Source organism: Oryctolagus cuniculus, chromosome 2 (assembly GCF_964237555.1).
Source record: "Oryctolagus cuniculus chromosome 2, mOryCun1.1, whole genome shotgun sequence".
Lineage (NCBI taxonomy): Eukaryota > Metazoa > Chordata > Mammalia > Lagomorpha > Leporidae > Oryctolagus > Oryctolagus cuniculus.
The window spans coordinates 163,854,805-163,876,031 of record NC_091433.1 but is presented as its reverse complement, the minus strand read 5'-3'; the positions used below and the strand labels follow the sequence as shown (position 1 = coordinate 163,876,031).

General features: G+C 36.7%; 1 protein-coding gene across 2 annotated transcripts in view; it reads right to left on the bottom strand.

Moving 5' to 3' along the window:
- The window catches only part of SOS1 (SOS Ras/Rac guanine nucleotide exchange factor 1), a 138,043-nt gene that overhangs the window by 16,580 nt on the left and 100,236 nt on the right, over window positions 1-21,227 (bottom strand). For both annotated transcript variants that reach the window (XM_051842966.2, XM_051842967.2), the window contains exons 11-17: window positions 15,653-15,734; window positions 14,807-14,929; window positions 14,459-14,562; window positions 13,170-13,392; window positions 11,788-11,907; window positions 7,341-7,503; window positions 6,800-6,917 (exon numbers count right to left, since the gene is read on the bottom strand). In XM_051842966.2, the coding sequence (XP_051698926.1) occupies window positions 6,800-6,917; window positions 7,341-7,503; window positions 11,788-11,907; window positions 13,170-13,392; window positions 14,459-14,562; window positions 14,807-14,929; window positions 15,653-15,734 (933 nt within the window). The remainder of the gene's footprint in view (window positions 1-6,799; window positions 6,918-7,340; window positions 7,504-11,787; window positions 11,908-13,169; window positions 13,393-14,458; window positions 14,563-14,806; window positions 14,930-15,652; window positions 15,735-21,227) is intronic.

Below are 21,227 nucleotides of genomic sequence, written 5' to 3'. Positions count from 1 at the left end.
TGAGCTGCGGTGCCAGCCTGTGTATATGAATATTATATACTAGCAAAGCTAAATTTTTTTCTTTTTAAATAAAAAGGTTACTTTCTCAACACTCAGTCCTAGGTCTGGATATTTTTTAAATGAATAAAAGAGCATATTATTCATTAACAGATGGAAGGGCATTTGAAGAATTAGACTAGGGTGTGGGAGACATATAGTCTCTTCCCTTTCTCTTCCCCTTTCCAGATTTATTCATTTGAAAGGCACAGTAACACCGAGAGACAGAGACAGATCTTTCATCTACTGGTTCACTTCCCATAACAGCCAGGTCTGGGACTGGCCAAAGCCAAGAGCCAAGAACTCCATCCTGTTCATGGGTGGCAGAGGGGCCCAAGTACTTGGGCCATCATCCACTGCTTTCCCAGGAACGTTAGCAGGGAGCTGCACTAGAAACCGAGCAGCCGAGACTTGAACTGGTGATCTGAAATGGATGCTAGCGTCACAAGCAGTGGCTTAACCGGCTATGCCACAAAGCCCACCCCAATATAATCAATTCTGATACAAAGCAAAAGTGGAGATGAAGAAAATTTATGAAGACCAGAAGGAGTACACAGATCAGAGCTGCATAAAAGGAAAGGGAAAGCCGATGGTACAAACTTGGATGTTTGTACACCTATGAGAAATTGGGTGAGGTATGTCCTATTTACAGAATGTTAATTTGCCCACATATTCATTTTTCCTTTGAGTAGAACATTTTAATGTATAGTGAAAATTTGAGATATCGACCAGAATTCTGGCAGAGCTCTGGAAAGAGAAATTGCCCTACATTTTCCCCTACAAATGGTGGCAGTATAGCAAAAGACTTCTGTAAGAATTCTGGTGGGGCTGGCGCTGTGGGATAGTGGGTTTGGCTGCCCTGCAGCGCCAACATCCCATATGGGTGCTGAGTCCAGTCCCGGCTGCTCCACTTCCAATCCAGTTCCCTACTGATATGCCTGAGAAGGCAGTGGAGGATGGCCTGGGTACTTAGGCCCTGTCACCCACATGGGGGACCCAGATGAAGCTCCTGGGTCCTGGCTTTGGCCTGGCCCAGCCCTGGGTGTTGCGGCCATTTGGGGAGTGAACTGACAGATGGGGGCGCTCTCCTCTCTCTTTTGTCTCTCCATCTCTCTTTAATTCTTTCAAATAAATAAATAAACTTTTGAAAACAACAACAACAAAAGAATTCTAGTAAGATAATAGAAGAAGTAAAAGTGTCAGCTATTACTTCTGACTTTCCTCCCAGAGAAGAGGGGAAAAACAGTATCCAGAATTAAAGACAGGAATCTGGAAGGAGTTTCGATAAACTACCCTGTAGACGTGAAGCAGCAATAACATTTGGCTCTAACATACTGTGTTAGAAAGACAAAAGCAGCCTAATTGTAGATACGGAGAAGCTTTAGTTTGAGAACAGTAAACATTTTCCTAGAATAGCTGAGCTGACCAGGAACAGTTTTAGATACACCACCTTCTAAGAACAGAGTCTTCTTAACCAGGAAGATGAGCAGAAAGGATAGGGCGGTTGGCAGGTGTGCTATCTGTGTACCTATCAAAATATCTGTACATGTTTATATTCAGTCACTAAATCACTCAGCTTACCTGTAAAACATCTTAATGGAGTCCCACTGCAAATACAGGTCTGAAAGTTTTTTCACTAAACAACATTATGAAATATTAGTTATGTTAATTTGAGACAGAGAGAACTTTTGAAAGGTCAGTTTGTATGACTGAAAACCTACCCATCCATCAGGGAGATGGGGTCAAATAGTATGGGGTCTACCAGTGAGTACAATGAATGGGTTCTGAGGGTTTTTTTCATCTCTGTGTACCAGAGAGCATAGAATATCATGAGCGGCAGAAATACAAGCCCATTTACGTACAAGAATTTCTCACTTGTCTAAGCACCATAGTTCCTGGTACTTAGTAGGTACTCAAAAAATGTCGACATACTGGTTAACCCAAACATTGGCCTTACCTACCCAGATCCTTTCTAGTTCCCTTGTAAGGGATACTTCAATAACTTCATGGAAAACGGAATTAAAAGATAAGTTTATTTTACTGCAAAAAAAAAAAAAAAAAAAAAAAAAAAAAAAAAAAAAAAAAAAAAAAACTTTTGAAGTCTATGCATACAAGGCATCTTCAAAAAATTCATAAAAATGTGTATTATGAAAAAACTATGAATGGATTTCAAAATTCTTTTACATCAAAATAAACTTATCTTTTAATTCCTTTTTTTTTTTAAGATATGCGTATTTATTTGAAAAGCAAAGTCACAGAGAGGGTGAGGGCGAGGCAGAGGCAGAGGCAGAGAGAGAGAGAAATAGAGAGACAGAGACAGAGAGAAGTCTTCCATTCACTGGTTTACTCTCCAAATGGCTTCAACTGCTAGAGCTGGGCTAGTCCAATGTTAGGAACCAGGATCCTCACCTGGGTCTCCCACATGGGAGCAGAGGTCCAAGCACCTGAACCATCTTTCCAGGCAAATTAGCAGAGCGCTGGATTGGAAGTGGAGTAGCCAGGTATCAAACCGGCACCCATATAGGATGCTGGTGCTGCAGCCCAGGGCTTTAACCTGGTATGCCACAGCACCGGCCCCCAGCAGGGGCCAGCACTGTGGCATAGTGGGTAAAACTGCAGCCTGCAGTGCTGGCATCCCATATGGGTGCCAGTTCGAATCCCGGCTGCTCCACTTCTGATCCAGCTCTCTGTTATGGCCTGGGAAAGCAGTGGAAGATGGCCCAAGTCCTTGGGCCCCTGCGCCTGCATGGGAGACCTGGAGGAAGCTCCTGGCTTCTGGCTTTGGATCGGTGCAGCTCCAGCCACTGTGGCCAATTGGGGAATGAACCAGCAGATGGAAGACCTCTTTGCCTCTCCTCTCCCTGTGTAACTCTTTCAAGTAAATAAATAAATCTTTAGGGGAAAAAAAAAGAGTAAATGCATAGGCCTTAATGTTTTATTAGGAAAAAAACATAAATGAGCCTAATTTTTTTTTCTTATCAAGAATTTAGAGAGGGCAGCTGGCACTGTGGCACAGCAAGTTAAGCTGCCATCTGTGATGCCAGCAGCCCATAAGCACTGGTTGAGTCCAAGTTCACTTCTGATCGTGCTCCCTGCTAACACACCTGCAAATGCAGTAGAAGAAGGCCTAATAACTTGGGCTCCTGCCACCCATGTGGAAGACCTGTATAGAGTTCCAGGCTCCTGGCTTCATCCTGGCCCAGCCCCGGCTGTTTCCACCATTTGGGGAGTAAACCAGTGGATGGATGATTGATTGATTGATCGATCGATCGATCTCGCTCTCTCTCTCTCTCTAACTCTTTAAAGAAAATTTTTTTAGGGAAGAAAATGTCCTCAAGAAAACAGCAGAAATTAATTATGACAAAATAGAAATGGGAAAGAAAAGTTGTAAAGAGGATCAATTAAAAACACTTTTGTAAATATAGCTGAATGCAAATAATGAAACAGTTCAATAACAAGACAGTTTCATAACATGATAAAAAAATCTGATCAAGAAAGTTGTATAATTATACTTTTCCATGCTGAAACTGAGTTTAAAACAGACCTGCATGTTTGCCGCTGTTTTTAACCTTTGTTTAGGAAATTATGACTAATTCCTAAAAGCATAACTCAGAAGAAACACTGTCTCATTATTTGTTGGCATGATTAAATATTTAGAAAACACAAGGAAATTAAAACTTGTTACAATTAACTGTATTAACACTATTTACAACCAAAAATGCCCAGGAAAAATAATGAGAAATGCTAAATATCATCAAGTTTTCATACCAAAATAATTGATAGATTGTTACAATTGTATTTGGGACACCTTCCTCCCTTTCACCAAATTATAAAGTTCATTTGGAAAACAGACAAAAGTGGGAACAAAAATACTGAAGAAACACCAAAGAATTAACTTTTATAAATGAAAATGCTTTATAAAGCAGAGTTTCTCTGCCTTGGCACTACTGATATTTTGGACTGGGAATTTCTTCATTGTGAGGGACTGTATTGTGCACTGAAGGATTTTAGCAACATCTACTAGATGCTTGCAGCACCATCGCAGCAGGAACAATTGAAAAAAAAAAATGCCTCCAGAGGATGCTAAATTTTCTTGGGGAGAGGGGAAAAGAGTTAGCCCCAACTGAGAATTACTAATTACAAGATGACAATAATTAAAATTATGGCACTGGTTTAAGAAATCAGTGGGATATAATTTGTATTAAAGAACAAGGCCCCATATATGTAAGAATTATTTTAATGAACCTGGGCCTACAAACAGTTTGTTGGAAAAGAAATTTGAGTATTTCATATGATATCTAAGAGACTTCAGTTTGATTAAAGTTAAATATAATTCTGAAAACCAAATCATAAAAAAGCTAGAAGAAAATATGATTGGATATTAAATTACTAGATTAGATGAACTTTCTAAGGTTGGAAACAAAAGAAAATATAATGGTAAAAATGGACAGTTTAAACATATAAACTGAAAAGGCAGATTGTTAAAACTATGGACATAGACAAGAAGGAATGCAAGTATATAAAAAATGTCTATAGGGATCAAAGAAAGGATATTATTACAACAAATAGGTAGTAGTTTTTACCTATAAAAACAATAAACATTTTATAAAAATAGGTACTCAAAGTTGAAAATACTGGGATGAAATCTGTTTTTGTTATACCCTCATGATGATAGATAGCACCAAGGAGCATAAGCCTGAGGCAAGCATTGGACACCACCATTAGGATGCCACTTGGGATGCCCCCAGCCCACAGAGTGCCTGGGTTCAAGTTCCAGCTTCACCCCCTATTCCGGCTTCCTGCACACCACCTTGGGAGATAGCAAGTGAAAACTCAGGTAGTTGGGTCCCTGCCACTCACATAGGAGACTAGACTGTGTTTGGGGAATGAACTAGTGGACAGGAGAGTTCTCCTTCTCTCTCTTTCAGTCTTTCTTTGTGTCTCCCTGACTTTCAAATAAAATAAAAATAAATTTAAAAGTTTAAAAACAGGTATAAACCTTTCAGAAAACAAGCTGACAATATGTATCAAGAGTTAAAAAAAACTGATACCTTTTTACCTATGTAATTCCTCTTCTGGTTATCTGTCTCAAGGTGTTACTCTCAAATATAGGAAAAAGGTATAAATGAAGATATTAATAATAACATTATTTAGGAAAGCAAAAAAGCTGGAAATAAGGTGTCCATTCACAGCATAATGGTTAATACACTGTCATATTCTTTTTTTTTTTTTTGACAGGCAGAGTGGACAGTGAGAGAGAGAGACAGAGAGAAAGGTCTTCCTTTGCCATTCATTGGTTCACCCTCCAATGGCCGCCGCGGCCGGCGCGCCAGCAGAGAGCTGGCCTGGAAGAGGGGCAACCGGGACAGAATCCGGCACCCAGACCGGGACTAGAACCCGGTGTGCCGGCGCCGCAAGGCGGAGGATTAGCCTAGTGAGCCGCGGCGCTGGCCCACTGTCATATTCTTATGGAATATTACGTAGCCACTTTAAATTATTAACATGAAGATTATTTGCTAAAAAATAAAAATATACTTAGGTATGATAAATGAAAGAAGTAAACCATAAAATGTACATGTTATACAATTACAATTATATACAATGTATAAAAAGCAAAAATATTAGAAGTGAATATAAAAGTGGTTGACTATAAAATCTAAACAAAAAAGTGACAAAATAGGTCTTAAATGGAAAAAATATCAGAATATAGCATTGTTCTATGAAGTATAACTTAGAATCATATATATAAAACTAGATATAAAGGAGGAAAAGGCTACAAGCAAATACACCACAGGCTAAAAAGACTAAACACAAGAGAAACAATGGAGATCATCATTTCTATAAGCAATCAGAGGAAGGATCACCAAAACATATGCACACGCAGAGAAAAGCCAGTGTTAAGGAGATACTGAAGGAAGGAAATATAAGGAATAAATGATGGAAGACAGAGGAACCTACAGAAGAGGATAAGAATCAGATGGTAGATTTAATCTTAAAAGGAAGAAGAAGGTACTTCCCTCCCCTGATGTAGAGGGGAATCCAAAGAGTGGGTGAAGAGAATGAAATTTTGACATGCTGCAGGTGTAAATCCAAAGGCATATACACAACAATTTTTAGCCGTCTACAGTTTAGCTGTCTAAACTGTCTACAAAGAAGATAAGTTTGGTCATGCTTCTGTAGAGTTTCTGGTTTATTAAAATTCAATTTAAGTGTTTTTTATGAATATAAAAACTTAAGTATTATATAACATCTTATGGCTGCTCAAGATGAGCATGGAAAGTGAAATGCACACACAGGTAGATTACTCCTTATCTGAAATGCATACAGCCAGAAATGTTTCAGCCTTGGAGTATTTGCATATTACTAACAAGATATACTAGGGATATGACCCATGTCTAAACCTGAAAGTCATTTATGATTCATGTATATCTTATATGCATAGCCTGAGATAATTCATACAGTGTTTTTAGTATGCTTGGATTTTGACTGCAATATTCACATGAGGTTAGATGCAGAATTTCCCACCTGTGACATCATCTCAGAAAGTTTCAGATTTTGGAACATTTTGCTTTTTCAGAATAGAGATCTTCAACCTGCATCTTTAAAAGTCCTAATTGAAAAAAATTCTGAGGGGATTCAGGTGCTAAAATATGTGTTAAATCAGTTTTACCTACTGGTATATTATGCATGCTTATACTCATTTATAAAATAAGTGTCTTATTTTATCCCAAATACAATTAAAAATTTAGGAAGAAATACTTACCAAAGAAAGGCACACATGGTGGATTAATAGACCTGAGTTTTGCCAAATATTTCTTATAGTGATCTTCACTCAGTTCATGAGCTTCCTCTAAAATTTTCTTTTGGCGACTTGGTATTTGCTACAAGGAAAGAAAATGTTTAGGAGTCATAAGCTTGCAATCACAGCTCTTGCTAAAAATTGCCAGGCTAACAATAAGGCCCAAACACAAGAGTATTAGTTTGATTCTAAGACTGTAATATTGTTTCAAAGAAACTATTTTCATAGGCCCTAGTAAAAACTTAAAGGGATGTATATGTGTGTGTGTGTGTGTGTGTGTGTGAGAGAGAGAGAGAGATCTAGTTTATTTTGCTAGTCTTCACACAGTTATGAGTATTTAATATTTTACATTAAAAATTAAATGTACTGCTTTTCCTTCTTATAAAAAGCCAGAACTTTTAATGAAAATGCCTAACTTTAAAAGAACAATCAATTCATTATAAAATTCTGATTTTTATAACAGAGAATGGAAGTTCATGTAAAAAAAAAAGATAATCAACCCTACCTCAAATGTGTGGTCTAGTCTGTAAACAGGTGATGAGTTCATAGCACTGACAACCTCAAGGACACCATTGAAGTTGTTCAGCTCTTGAAAAACTTGCAGAATTTCAATTATTCGACTCACCACAGCTACTCTTTCTTCTAAATTTTCAGTTTCTACAATACATCTGGGAATCAAAGACAGAAAAAAAAAAGAATTAAAAATTTTAGTTTTTCCAACAAAGCTATGGTTTAAAGGACTTAGTAAACGATGTAGATTGGTGGTAGGAGAGGTGGCTATAGTGTAACTACAGAGAAGACACGCTCAGAGTGACTGACACATGGAGCCTGGAAGATGTTTATCTTCCAGTTTCTCCAGTGAAGCATTCTGCTCTCTCTGGTTCTCTAGACTGGTACACTTACCCAATCATTTTCCTATTATATTGGGCACATCATCTTATCATCATTAGAACTACTTTATGAGACTCACCTTTTCTGTTTTGTGTTTTGGATTGACTGTGAGAAATGAGGGAATCCAGCCCTTTATTTTGTAATACAGAAGGCATACCAGGGCCCCAACCCCACTTCCCACCCTGCAGTTTTTAAATGTTTACCACTCTAGGAGACCCAGCAATCCCCTTCATGACCTTTTGAAGACCACTGAACTGGAAAATTATACCCTTTCTTCTCTTAGAAAGGTTGACAGCATTACTTACAGAATTCATTTTACATAGATAGCAAAAATTATACTAAAATTTTCACTAAACTGACTATATTTTCCTTGCTTCAATTTCACTGCTAAACATCTTCAGAATGCCTTTTGGTGATGAGATTCATCTTACTGAATGTATTTAGGTCTTTGTATTCAAATGTGTCCTAGTGGATTTTATTCTAGAATTCAAGAATTTTGTTGCATCCAATTCTTCACTGAATTGAGGGTTTTAATTTCTTTCTTTGGCATAGAGAAATAATTGGGTATATTGCTAGGAACAGCTCTTAAGGTTATAATGAAGTCAGTTGAAGTACCACAATTATAAATAAAACATTACTTAGAAAATGATGAATGGGTGAAAACAAAAGCACTTTACATTTAATTATCAAGAATCCTTGGTATTTACGTATTTATATCCTGAGTGCCTATATATAATATACACTAGTGAGTAGCTAAAGGGAAGTGTGCTATGTTTAACAGAAAAGTCCTTAGAAAGTATTTACTATTTCTGGTATTTAAAGAATTTTTATTGATTGATTACTTATCAATAAAAGAAAAATGTTTTAAACTTGGTTATCAATATTAAATGGCTTATAATCTAAAAAATGAGGATATAAATGAAAATATTAAATCTTTAATAAAATATAAGCTTACAAATTACATTACCCTCAGATGAACCTGTCTTAACACTAGGAACACTATACCTAAAACCGTCAAAATATACATAGCTTATTATCAAATTAAACATATGTGCATCTTTTAAGCATTTTAGATGTCTACAAATTTATCATATTCCAGCTAACTGGTTAGCTGGACAATTAAAAACATGTTACACAAGTATAACTCATTTGCATCCTTTACTTAAATATTTGAGTTGTCATCAATTGGGTGTAAAAACTAAGATCACTCATAGAGCTTTGATTAGAGTGTGTATGGCTAACACCCGCTATGGAAATGCCTAAGAATCTATCCCACTAAGTAAGGTGGGAGATGGCCTGCAACTAAATAACCTATGAAAAAATTGCACAGAACTGAGAAGAGACTGTGTGTCTCACCAGTTATGTTCCTCTTCTCAGATGTACATAATTATTATAGTGGGAAAGGGCTTCTGCATCTGAAGTATACAGAGATATCAGGAAGCAACATTGGGGGAGAAATTCTAAATTTAACTTTTTAGAGGCATATTATGTTGAATAATACAAATGGAGGGAGATCAAACTTTCAGATAATTTGGAATGCTTATTTCTCTTTAGGAACCTAGCCCAAGTTCCAATTATTCCCTATGTCACTGGTTGCTTGTTGCTATAATCTCAATATGATTTATAGAAATCTCATTTTACCTTTACAAAATATTAGCCAAGTAATTATATTGCTTTAACTCAGAAGAACTATGGCCAACACACAAAACTCTAATTGCTTGCCCCAACTATAAAATAGCATTGAGATTCTGGACATCGACACGATGGTAGGAGGAGCTCCACTGACCCACTCCCTACTGAAACTGGGGAAGTTATTTTGAAAAACCCAAACAAACCATAACACTTAGAAGTCTCTGGAAATGGCATCTCTTCAAGAATATCTACAAAAAGAGTCTCTAAGAGAAGGGAAAGTCTGTGGTATTTGAAGCAAATCTGCTCCCTCTCTTCCCCATCTTCCCTGGACATCTGCTACAGACTACCGCAGCCAAGAACACTTAGCTCTGAGCTGGAACGCTTGCCTCCCTGCAGAGGGGAACTCCAGCACTTCCCATCCTGTCCATAGCTGCCTGCTGCCGAGACTGGGTCCTAACTGAGCACAGTTAAGAAGTGGGGACTCCCTTTGCTTGCCAACTCTCTTTATGGAATGGAGACTACTCTGGGTGTGGTGCACTGAGAATACAGAGAAAATAGCCCCTCCTCTAAGTGCCCAAGACAGTAGTTTCATGCCACAAAGGTGAGTAAGAGGACTTCAGGTGCTTAAGGAACTGCCTGTCCCTAAACCCCCTCAAGCCCTGCTCCAGGCTGCTAAGCTAGCACAGATCTCTTAGAGCAAGATCGTGGCTCAGAGAAGCTTGCCAATGTCCCAGGCCCCAGAGCCCTATTTCAAATAGGTAGCTCCTAAAATGTGTTATCATTTGCAGCAAGTGTGAAGATTAAACTTAAGAGTGCTCAAAAGAAGAGTGGAGTTTGTGGTGAAAGGCATTTGGGAGGAGATTCATACATATAATGAAATACAAATAGAATCTAGACTGCAGGTCCACCAGTTTGTAGGAGACCCAGGAAACAAGAGAGCTGAGAGGGGTCCTCCTAGGGACAAAACAAATATCAAACAGTGGCCTCAGAAACCAATTTGATTAGTTTAGCAGAGCATTTTATGCTGCCAGGGAATTGTTGAAAACAACAGGACAATCAGCTGCCAACTAGTGGAGTTTGGGTGTGTGTGGTTAGGGAAGAAGTCAAATGAGCCCCACTGATACCACTGCCTTCCCAGGATGACTGTGGAGATATTCAAATCTAATCCTCTGCGGGTCTCATCCCGACCCAACAGTGTGTGTGTGTGGTGTGTGTGTGTGTGTGTGTGTGGTGTGTGTGTGTGTCTTTCTCTAAGAATAGGCTTCACTACAATAACCCTGCTAGACATTGGACAAATTAGCAAGTAACAGTAACAAGCCCTGGAAAGGCCAGGAGTCAGGGAGGATAACAGTACTCAGGGTTGCTACAATATATTATCTACATGTCAAGTTTCCAACAAGAAATTACGAGGCATGTAAAGAAATGGAGAAGTATGGGAAAGCCTATATATTGGGAAAAGAGCAGGGAACTGAAACTGTCTGTGACCAGATATCACATTTAACAGAAAAAGATTCCAAAATAGCCATTATAAATATGTTCACAGAACAAAGGAAAGCATCATAAAGAAGTAAAGGGAGGTATCATAACAATGTACAGTAAGGAGAATCTCACTGAAGAGATATAAGCTATAAAAAGATAATTCTGGAACTGAAAAACACAATAACTGAAATAAAAAACTTGCTGTGGAGGTTCCATAGTCAATTTGAACAGAAGAAAAATTAGTTGACTTGAAGATACAGCTGTTAAAAAATGAAGGTAAAATAGATTTTCCCAGATAAAACAAAAACAACATTTGTTGTTAGATAACCTGTTAAACAAGAAATATTAAAACAAGTTCTTCAGGCTGAAAGCAAGTGGTCCCAGATGATATTCTGAATCTCTACAAAGAACACCAGTAAAGGTAATTATGTAATTATAAAAACTATTACATACAGGTTTTCTCTTTTTAATCGATTTAAATACTAACTGTATAAAATAATGGGTATAGATGTATGATTGGGTCTATAATACAGAGGTGTGTAAGAGGAGAGTTGTAATAGGCTAAAAGGAGGACAGCAAATGGTAAAACAATAATTACAATAATGTACTGTTGGATTCCCATCACTAATTAGGCTTATTGTGTATTACAACATCACAAAAAGAGGAAAAAGGAAATAGAGCTATAAAGGAATTAAAATATTCCTATGTATCATTGGAATTAAGCGACTATAAATGTGAAGATGATTCTAATAAGATAGATATGGCAAGCCCTAAGTCAACTACTAGAAAATTTCAAAAGAAAAAATATTAGTGAAATTAAATAGTGCATTAGAAAAATATTCACTAAATGTGAAAGAAAGGAGGAATAGAGGAACAAAAGGATATGACACTTATAGAAATAAAACTGCACTGAAATGCAGCTATATTTTAGGAATGTCAGGAATACTTACTTTTCAAACCACAAAGTGAGATTAGTGGTGTGTCGGATCATTTTCAGAAGATTAGGAGAATTAATTTCTTTGTCTTCTTTTGTCCACACACTTCCAACTAATTCTGATGGCTGCACAGCTCTAAAATAATCAATACATAAATGCTATATACTTTATAAATGCTAATAACTTTCCCTCTAATGAAGATACTTTATTAAATAAATGAGATAAATTAAAACTACACTCCTACCAAAACTTTTCTCTTACACAAGAGAAAGGCCTATGAGAACAAGATAGAACCAAAAATTTATTATGCATCTTTCTCTCTGGATTTTTAAAAAACATTTTGCTCTGGGCAAGTGTGAGATTTTCCCATATCTGTCCCAGCGCTAACAAATATTACTCATTGATCCAAAAGAGCCTCCTCTTTCTCTGGCGGGTGGGGGCACTGGGAAATAAATAAAATAGATTCCAAGACCATAACTTTGGGAATATTATGTTCTTTGGGTGAAGGTGATCCATAAATACAGTTTCTTTTCTCATTTATTTAAAAATAAATGATTTTCTAAGTAGTCTCCATTTAAAGTCAGATAGACATTTTTGAGATGATAGTTGTCTCAATGTAGAATAAGCTACAAGAGGCTACAACTAGCCATGACTTAAAATTATAACAACAGCAATAGTTACCAATGATTAAGTTTTAATTTTATGCTAGGCAGTGTGCTAAGCATCATAGATACATTGATCACCTTAAGTCTTAAAACAGCTACAGAAGGTGCTATTCATTGGCTTCTTCTTGAGGTAACTAAGGGGTAGAAGGATAAAAGTTAAAAATGAGGTTAGAGGGCTGGTGCCGGGTTCTAGTCCCAGTTGCTCCTCTTCCAGTCCAGCTCTCTGCTGTGGCCCGGGAAGGCAGTGGAGGATGGCCCAAGTGCTTGGGCGCCTGCACCCGCATGGGAGACCAGGAGGAAGCACCTGGCTCCTGGCTTTGGATCGGCGCAGCACCGGCCATAGCGGCCATTTGGGGAGTGAACCAATGGAAGGAAGACCTTTCTCTCTTTCTCTCTCACTGTCTATAACTCTACCTGTCAAATAAAAAATAAAAACAAAAAAAGGAGGTTAGAGTTGCCCAAGGATACCAAGGTAGCAATTGGTAATGCCAAGATTTGAACCTAGCTTCACCCACTAAGGCTGACTACAGAAAAAGAGAAAGTATAAATTCAGACAGAGCAAGAGGGGCCAAGGGAGTGAAAGAGGGAGTACCTGCCAGGCCCTACCACCTGACATTATATGTCCTATCTTATTCATGTCTTGTGATAACCCAATAAGGCGGAAACCAGTATGCCATTCTAAAAAATGATACTTTTAAAATGGTATTTCAGTTTGAATGTCAAATTACATACCGGTATAGATCTGATTCCAGTAAAGTGAGTTGTCGAGCAATTTCAATTGGGTGTAAGGTGAGCAGGTCAAAAGTCTCGATGTGCCCGGGTCTGCTTATATGCCACTCAACTGCGGGAGGTGAGCTCTGAAATGTAATATTATGACCTGGTCCATTGTCTCTTGCAATTTTTTTCCTTTGAATTATCTTAGTGATAGATTCAACCCATTTTTTCATTGCTTTACCTGAAATACATTATATTTTAAATAATATTTAAATACTCTTCAATATTTAAAAAATGGCTTAAAATCACATAAGTGATAATCTGAATCTTTTTGCTATAAAAAGTTCCAATGAACAAATAAAAACTGTACATTCCCCTTCATGCTTTCCTGGCACCCCCTATCCCAATCTCACTTTTTAAACATGGGTATACATTTTTCCAGATCCTTTCTAAATAACATTAGAAAGTAACTTATTTGTAGAAATTTTTCATCTCTATTGTTCTTTCAGTTCAAAATATTAGTTTATTATTTTCCCTTAAAAATGTGCATTCTACACAAATCACAAGATATATAAGGATAGCTCATATACACTATTGATCTAGTTAGCATTGCATTTTTATAAACTAAACAATGCTGGAGAATGGATTCCTTATTTTAGTGTGATTTTTCATATGGCAATTTTGTACTCTAGAGGAAAGTATTTCATTTAACCTGCTATTTTCTGATTCTTATTTAGAGTATATCATGGAAATAAAATAACTTTGGGACATCCTTACAGTCATATATCCATAGAATCTTTAAAACTAGACAAGAAACCCTTGAGATGATCAAACCTAGCTCCTTATGTTTCTGCTAAGGAAACTGAAGTCTAAACCAGCACAGTCACTTTATCTGGCTAGTGGTGGTGTTAGAAGTAGACTCTCAGTTTAAAATGTTCTGCTGCCTCTGCTTCTCCTTGTTCACTTAACTGTGGCCCACTCAGCCTCCATTAGCAGTGTTATAGTGGCCAACAGTTCTTAAATGTCTTTGGGTACACATACTTATAAATAAGTGACTTAGTTTAAATTGTGACATCTTCTAAGCAATTCTAAAATGCTAAATGGAAATATTTTGTGTCAACAGACTGACTGATTACTGAGCAACTTGTAGGTTTGAATGTCATTTCATGAAAATTTTTAATTTTTTCAAATGGTTGTGCTGGCACTATTACAAATACCTCAACACTGAGCAATAATTACATCAATTGGTAGTAACCATAATGGTTCTTTCATTTCATAGAAAATAAGGCACTTTAAAAAAATCATACCTCTTACTGTTCCAATAAATTCCTCCATTCGCTGCAAAAGGTCTGCATCTCTTTCAAAATCATAGAAGTGGTGTTCTACCCAGTGCCGACATACATTTAATACTCTATGGTATTAACACAGAATTGAATTACAGGCAAACTCAAACATAAAAGTTTATCACAATGAGTGGTACAAATAAGAACAGAGCAACTCTTATCAAGTTAAATAATCTTATCAGTGGCTTAACACTTTAAACATTCTACGTTAATTAAGACTCACACATGATTTCTGATGATTCCTCTTAACTCACTCATGTCATTTGTTACCTCCTCCTTGCTTGGGAAAGGTCTTCACAGACTTCAACTTACCGCAGCTGTACAGGCTGTATATATTCTTTTCTAAACCTTTTTAGTTCTGCGCTCAGAGGTTGATCTCCATTCTCTATAGCTATGCGATCAGCTTCTGTTGGCTCAGGTTCTGGAATTTCAAACCTAATATAAAATAGAACAAGTTGATGAAAATACTAATTGCACCAAATTGTATAAATAGTGATCCACAAACCTTTGCACTAGGCAGCACAATCAAGAGAATACTGGAAAAAATTACTAAGGATATACACATTAGTGAAAACAAGTGAGCCTTCTGTAATGTAAAGGCTAACAATATTACTTTAAATTTCAGAAAAAGATATTAGTACTTGCTAACAGATAAGACTAACTAGAAACATAATCAAGAATATATGTAAAATCTAATAAATGTGACTATGAAGTTATAGAACTGATATTCTTTTCTGATTTGTAAGGTTACTCTAAATCAGCTGACAATAATTTTTAAGGGTAATGCTCAAAAAGTTCACTGCTCTTTGAAACACTTTTCTTCATTACAGTATTTATTAATCAACAAGCTCCATTTTACTCAACATGTGATACATCTGGAAACTTCTAACACATCTGAATCATCAAAAACTTGAATTTTCAGAGTTGAATTTATACACTTCTATATAGTTCTTTAACTTGACATTCCAAATACTGAGTTTCCATATTTAAAAAATAGTATTTTATGTTTAAATAATCAAAGCTAACACTATGATTATATTTTAAAATTGCTCATGATCTGCAATTTAAAGCTCATCTACCATATTCCTGAGAAACATATAAAATCTTAGCTCAATCTCTTTCAAAAAATAAAGATTAAACATTTTTAAGTTGTCAGACCTTTCTATTATAAGACTCAGTAGTTCTTGAGGTTTGCAAAAGGATCTGTATGTTGTAAGAAATGTCCGAACAAAATTGGGATCTAAGAAGAAAAAGGAAAAATATCTTATTAAATTCTTTAATTCAGAATGAATAAAGCTATTATTCACATTTCCAAAAGATCAAATAATCAATTTTAAAATCCAAAATTGTTTTAACACATAGAAAGAATGCCTTGGACTTTGTAAGGCACTGTTAGCTTTAGTGCTTCCTAAATTAGTGGCAAAAACATTCATATTGAAATACTGTATCAGCTATGACTTGCCCTCTGTACACTCTGACCAACTGGTCTTAAACTCATCACTGGTCAGAGAATGTGCAAAGAAGAAAGGCAAAGGCAGAGCATGGAGCCCGGCTCCCCCCGCTACAAGAACTGCAGAGCATCACCAGTAATCTCCCTGGTAGACAAAGGCCAAGCAATCCGCCATTACTTTTCCTAACATCCAGATTAGTTATCCAGACTTCTTTAAATCATGTTAACAAGAGAACACAAGTAGAAATCAGTGATAAAGTAACAGATTAAGTTAACCATATTTCTAAATTATTTTATTGGCTAGAGGCCTTACTTAGAACTGCTAAAAAAAAAAAAAAGGCTTATCTATAAGCCTCTCAAACTATTACTGCTAGAATATGCTGTTTTGTCCACTTCCCAACCTCGCATTCCTTTTAAATATCAGGTGGTCACAATCAGAGTTTAATCCCAAGAGCAGAAAGTCTCCAGTCCCTTACGTGAAAGGATACACTTTGCATTCACATTTTCATGAAGTTGAAACAAGAGGCATACTGAGTGTGATAAATTCTCCAGGCTTGCCTGCCTCCCTCCTCTCCTAACAGTATTCTCCTCTAATTGTGGAGAAGGGCTGCTGTCATCAACACAAGAGACTTGTGCATAAAGAGGGGGAAACATTTCTTCCCAGGAAACAAAACACCACTCACTTCTATAACTGAATTTCATCAAGGTCTGCATTTAATTTTAAGAGAAAAAAATTCATTTGCTTGTGTCTTCTGGAAGCAGTTTTTTTTTTTTCCTGTTTACATTATGGACTAGTAAACTCTAATGATATCTCATTGAGGGTAGTGAACACCTTTATTTTTGCTAGGCTAAACACTTTGAATCAAAATATTTTAAAAGATATGCATTGTCTTTTATTAGCACGGACTTAGCAAAATCAGAATGTATTTGGAAAATTTCTATTTAGATTGATTCTAAATATTTTAACTTCAAAATATTTCTGATATATCAACTTTTCTACTAAAAGGCAAACTCATGGATTTATCACAAAACAAAAATCTTGGGGTCAGCACTGTGGCACAACAGGTTAAGTTGCTGCCTGCAAAGCTAGCATCCCACATGAGGGCTGGTTTTTGTCCTGGCTACTCCACTTTCAGTCCAGCTCCCTGCTTATGTGCCTGGGAAAGCAACAGAGGATGGCCCAAGTACTTGGACCCCTGCCATTCCCACAAGAAACCCAGATGGAATTCCACGCTCCTGGCTTCAGCCTGGCTCAGCCCTTGCCATTGCTGCCATTTCGGGAGTGACCCAGTGGATGAAGATCACTTCCTCTTTCCCTTTCCCTTTTCCTCTCTGTGTTAACTCTGCCTTTCAAAAACTCAGTCAATCAATCTCAAAAAACAAAACAAAACAAAAAACCTCTTTCCAATCTGTTGGTATTTGTGGTTACCAAGATAATGAACTAGGGGCAGGTGTTTGGCGTAGCAGTTAAGATGCCAGTTGGGACAACGCATCCCATGTTGGAGTGCCTGGGTTTGAATCCTGGCTCTGCTCCCAATTCTAGCTTCCTGTTAATGTGTAACCTGAGAGGCAGCAGGTGATGAACCAAGTAAGTGGTCTTTGCCACCCATGTGGGAGACCTGGATTGAGTTTCCCAGCTTCTGACTTTGGCCTACCCCAGCCCCAGCCATTGCAGGCAACTGGGGAATAAACCAGCTCTCTCTGCCTCTCAAATAAATACATAAATAATTTTTAAAAGATAATGAGCTGATTTAAATATCAGACAACCCTGAATTTAAAAATATTACTTTTTTAAAGTTAAAAATATACAGAATAAAAATACATTGGTTTTATAGTTTTTTCAATTCTGTTTGTTTTAATCTACTTGAAAGGCAGAGTGACAGATAAGATGGAGATCTTCCATCCAATGGCTAGGCTGACACCAGGAGTCAGGACCTCCATCTGGGTCTCCCACATGGGTGACAGGGCCCAGGCACTTAAGTCATCATCAACTTCCCAGGATACATTAGCAGGAAGCTGGATTGGAAGCAGAGTATCCAGGTCTTGAATCAGCAATTCAATATGGGACTCAGACACCCATAAGAGACACCCACTGAGCCACCAAGCCTACCCCCTAGCTTTATTCTTTCTGAAGCTAAAGTGGGTTACTGATAAAAGTAATTTAAATACATTTAATCCTTTAATAATTTCCTCTCTGTTGGTATTTTATTGTTTGTCTTCAGTTACAGAGATCCTCAAAAGTTAAAGACTAATGTTTCATCCAGAAGAAAAGATTTTAAAACAGAAGGATGTACAAGATTTTAAAACAGAGATTTTTATCGGTTTCATCACAATCCTCCCTTTCAAGAATCTTCTTCCTGTTCTGCAAATCTATTTGTAAGGTGAGGCTACTCAAAACAGCACATGTTTAGGAAGCAATAACAGTGGCCACTATGGAGATGCTGAGCTATTGCTGTTGGAGAGAAAGCCCATCCTCAGTAGTGAATGCTCTAAGCATCCCTGAACTGTGTTCCAAATTTAGGGTGTGCCCTCCCCCTTAAAAAAGCTTATTCCAATCTAAAAATTGAAACCAACATCCAGATCCATTTCTAAGTAAAGCTAAAAAGTATGGGATAGCAAAAGGTAATTTTAAGTTGAAAAATGAGATACAAACCAGTTCTAAATGAATTAAAGTATGTTTTTAAAAACCCAGTTATTTTTAAAGGCAAACTATTTTAAAATGGACTTTTCATCTTCTTTTAGAACTTTGGTAATCGATGGTAATGCTGGGAAAGCCACAATGTGCCTCGCTGCCCCATCAGTCAGATGGGATCACAGTAGTTCTGATGTCTGTTATGTAATGTTCTCAGAGACCTTTCACATAGTTTATTCCATATGAGGGCAGATGAGAGAAGTAACCAAGACGTATCTAAGGTCACACAGTGGAATGGTAGACATGCATCCTGAACCTAGATCATGTAACCCTGATTTGGTGCTTTTTTTCCTACCGTATTACGTAACCTTACTGGATCAAAGGATCACTTAAGGTTTCCAGAACTGTGAGATCTAAATATAAAGAATTAATCCACGAATTATATAATCATGATAGACATTTATATAAATAATTCAGAATGTAGTTGCACCTATTAATCTTGGCTTAAATGTACCAGAAAGTCACTGAAAAATTATCCGTCTAATTATGATTCTATAACTCTTGATAAGCCTTCTACATTCTAGGAAGTAGCAGTTGTACCTTTCTGTACACTGTATTTAGAAGAGGAGTTTGAGAGCTGGCATTAACAATAATCACTGTTGTATTAGGTTCTAAGGTAACTCAAGTTTAAGTTGTTTTTAACTTGACTGGAAGTAAGAGCAGTCTTGATAAAGAGAAAAATCCAACAGAAAATAAAAATATACCAAGAAAATTTGGCAAAAGTTCAAGTGAGTACTTTGGAAAAATATCTTAAAGATTGTATATTATAGATTTATGTTTGATATAAAGCAATGGAAAGCTAATAAAGACATAATACCTGTATTTTAAATTTTACATGAAAAATACATATTACAGAAATTATTTTTATTTTTATTGCATTGATTTCTCTATTTCAATGACCATAACATATACCACGTCACTCTAACCACTGGAGAACTTTATCTTACTGATGGTGCAAAGAGCTAAGATAATTTGGTAATTTAAAAATATCTCCCAATAAGGACAAGTTATATGATTTTGCTAGCAAAGAAAGTACTTACTTTCATTGATCAGGCAATGATAAAAACTAAGATAATCTGCCTTTGTTGGTGTGGAGCACCAATTATCTACATATACTGTGAAGTAATGTTTCTGACAAATGGAAGGCAAAAACCATGCTAAGTTTGATTTAAAACATAAGCATGAGCAAATATTCATAGCAAAAATTTTAAATGGCTTGTTTTGATATCCTCTCTTTTTGGTTTATCAGTTGCTTATGGAGGTGATTTCACAAACTTCTTTCTCAAAAATGAACCCTGTAACATGGATTTAAGTAGGCAAGCAAAAATGTTCTCTGCAGCGTTTTCTTCCTTAGCATTCTAGGCCACATTACGCTTCTATTTGACTCTTAAATCCCAACACAAAGATTTTCACAATCTTCATTAGCTTCTCTGTTTCCCTCTCTTGATACAGCTTCTCTCAGAAAAAACCTGCCAACGCCACGTAGTCAGGGTCCAGACAACTTCAAACATGAGCTGTATTATTTTCTGCTGGCCTTCTAGCTGCCTCTGTCATTTACTACATATAAAATCTTTATTTTACTGCACAATTCTTCAAAATCCAAGGAACGCAGAATATATCTACATTAGTGCTCGGAATACAGGGTACTAAATTTGAGGAGACAAACCCAATCCTTTTACTTGTGTCCCTATTTTGACTGACATTTGATAAGGTCAATGAGATTTATGAAATATTAATTACGTGAAAAAGCTGTTTATGTAAAGAATACCTAGAGAAACACTGTTAATCAGGATGTGTGCTCATGTGATAATACTCCCTTTAATACAGTCATTTAAAAAGCTACAAGGAACAATAAACTCCTCCACAAGGATTTATAAACAATCACTTTTGAATTCCTTAAAAAAGGAAACAGACGCTATGCTGACGCACAACACTTTAAAAAAAATCAGAGTTTAAAAATAGAACAACACTGCCCAACAGATCAAAAATTTTTGAAAAGATCAAAAAAAGTTTAAACACCCAAGCTGAGTTTCTGTAGGACACAAACTCAAAAGAAGTCTAATGCAGGTTTTTGAGTATTTCATATACTCAAAAGTAACAAAGACAAAGTAACAGTAAGTACTTTAGAGTATCCTCTGTAAAAGAAGTTTACTATGGATGTATATCTTTTTGCCATATTTCAATATGAAAAGCTTTTATTTTCCACATAATGTCAGTTCTGAATTACCATCCTTAGCCAGAAGTCATCTCATGTTTTAAAAATAAACTACCCAGCTGAACATACCACCAACCATTTCTCTACCCACATTGTTTGGGTTTCAGAGATTGACCTGTATTTTATAGCCCACAACAACTCTGTGAGGTGAAATCCTACTCTCAACATCTTTTCTTTGTGCACATTGTTCTCTGCTTGCACTACTCTAAGGAAGAACTCTCTTCCTACTGCTACTAGATGCAGAATGAACTGTCCACCAGGATAACGATCCCTCCAGCATTTTGGATGACTCTCAAAGTTCTAATGCAGTTAGTGTAATACTGTATGTCCACAAACACTGAATCTGAAAGACAAGTTATAAATTAGGTCCCACATA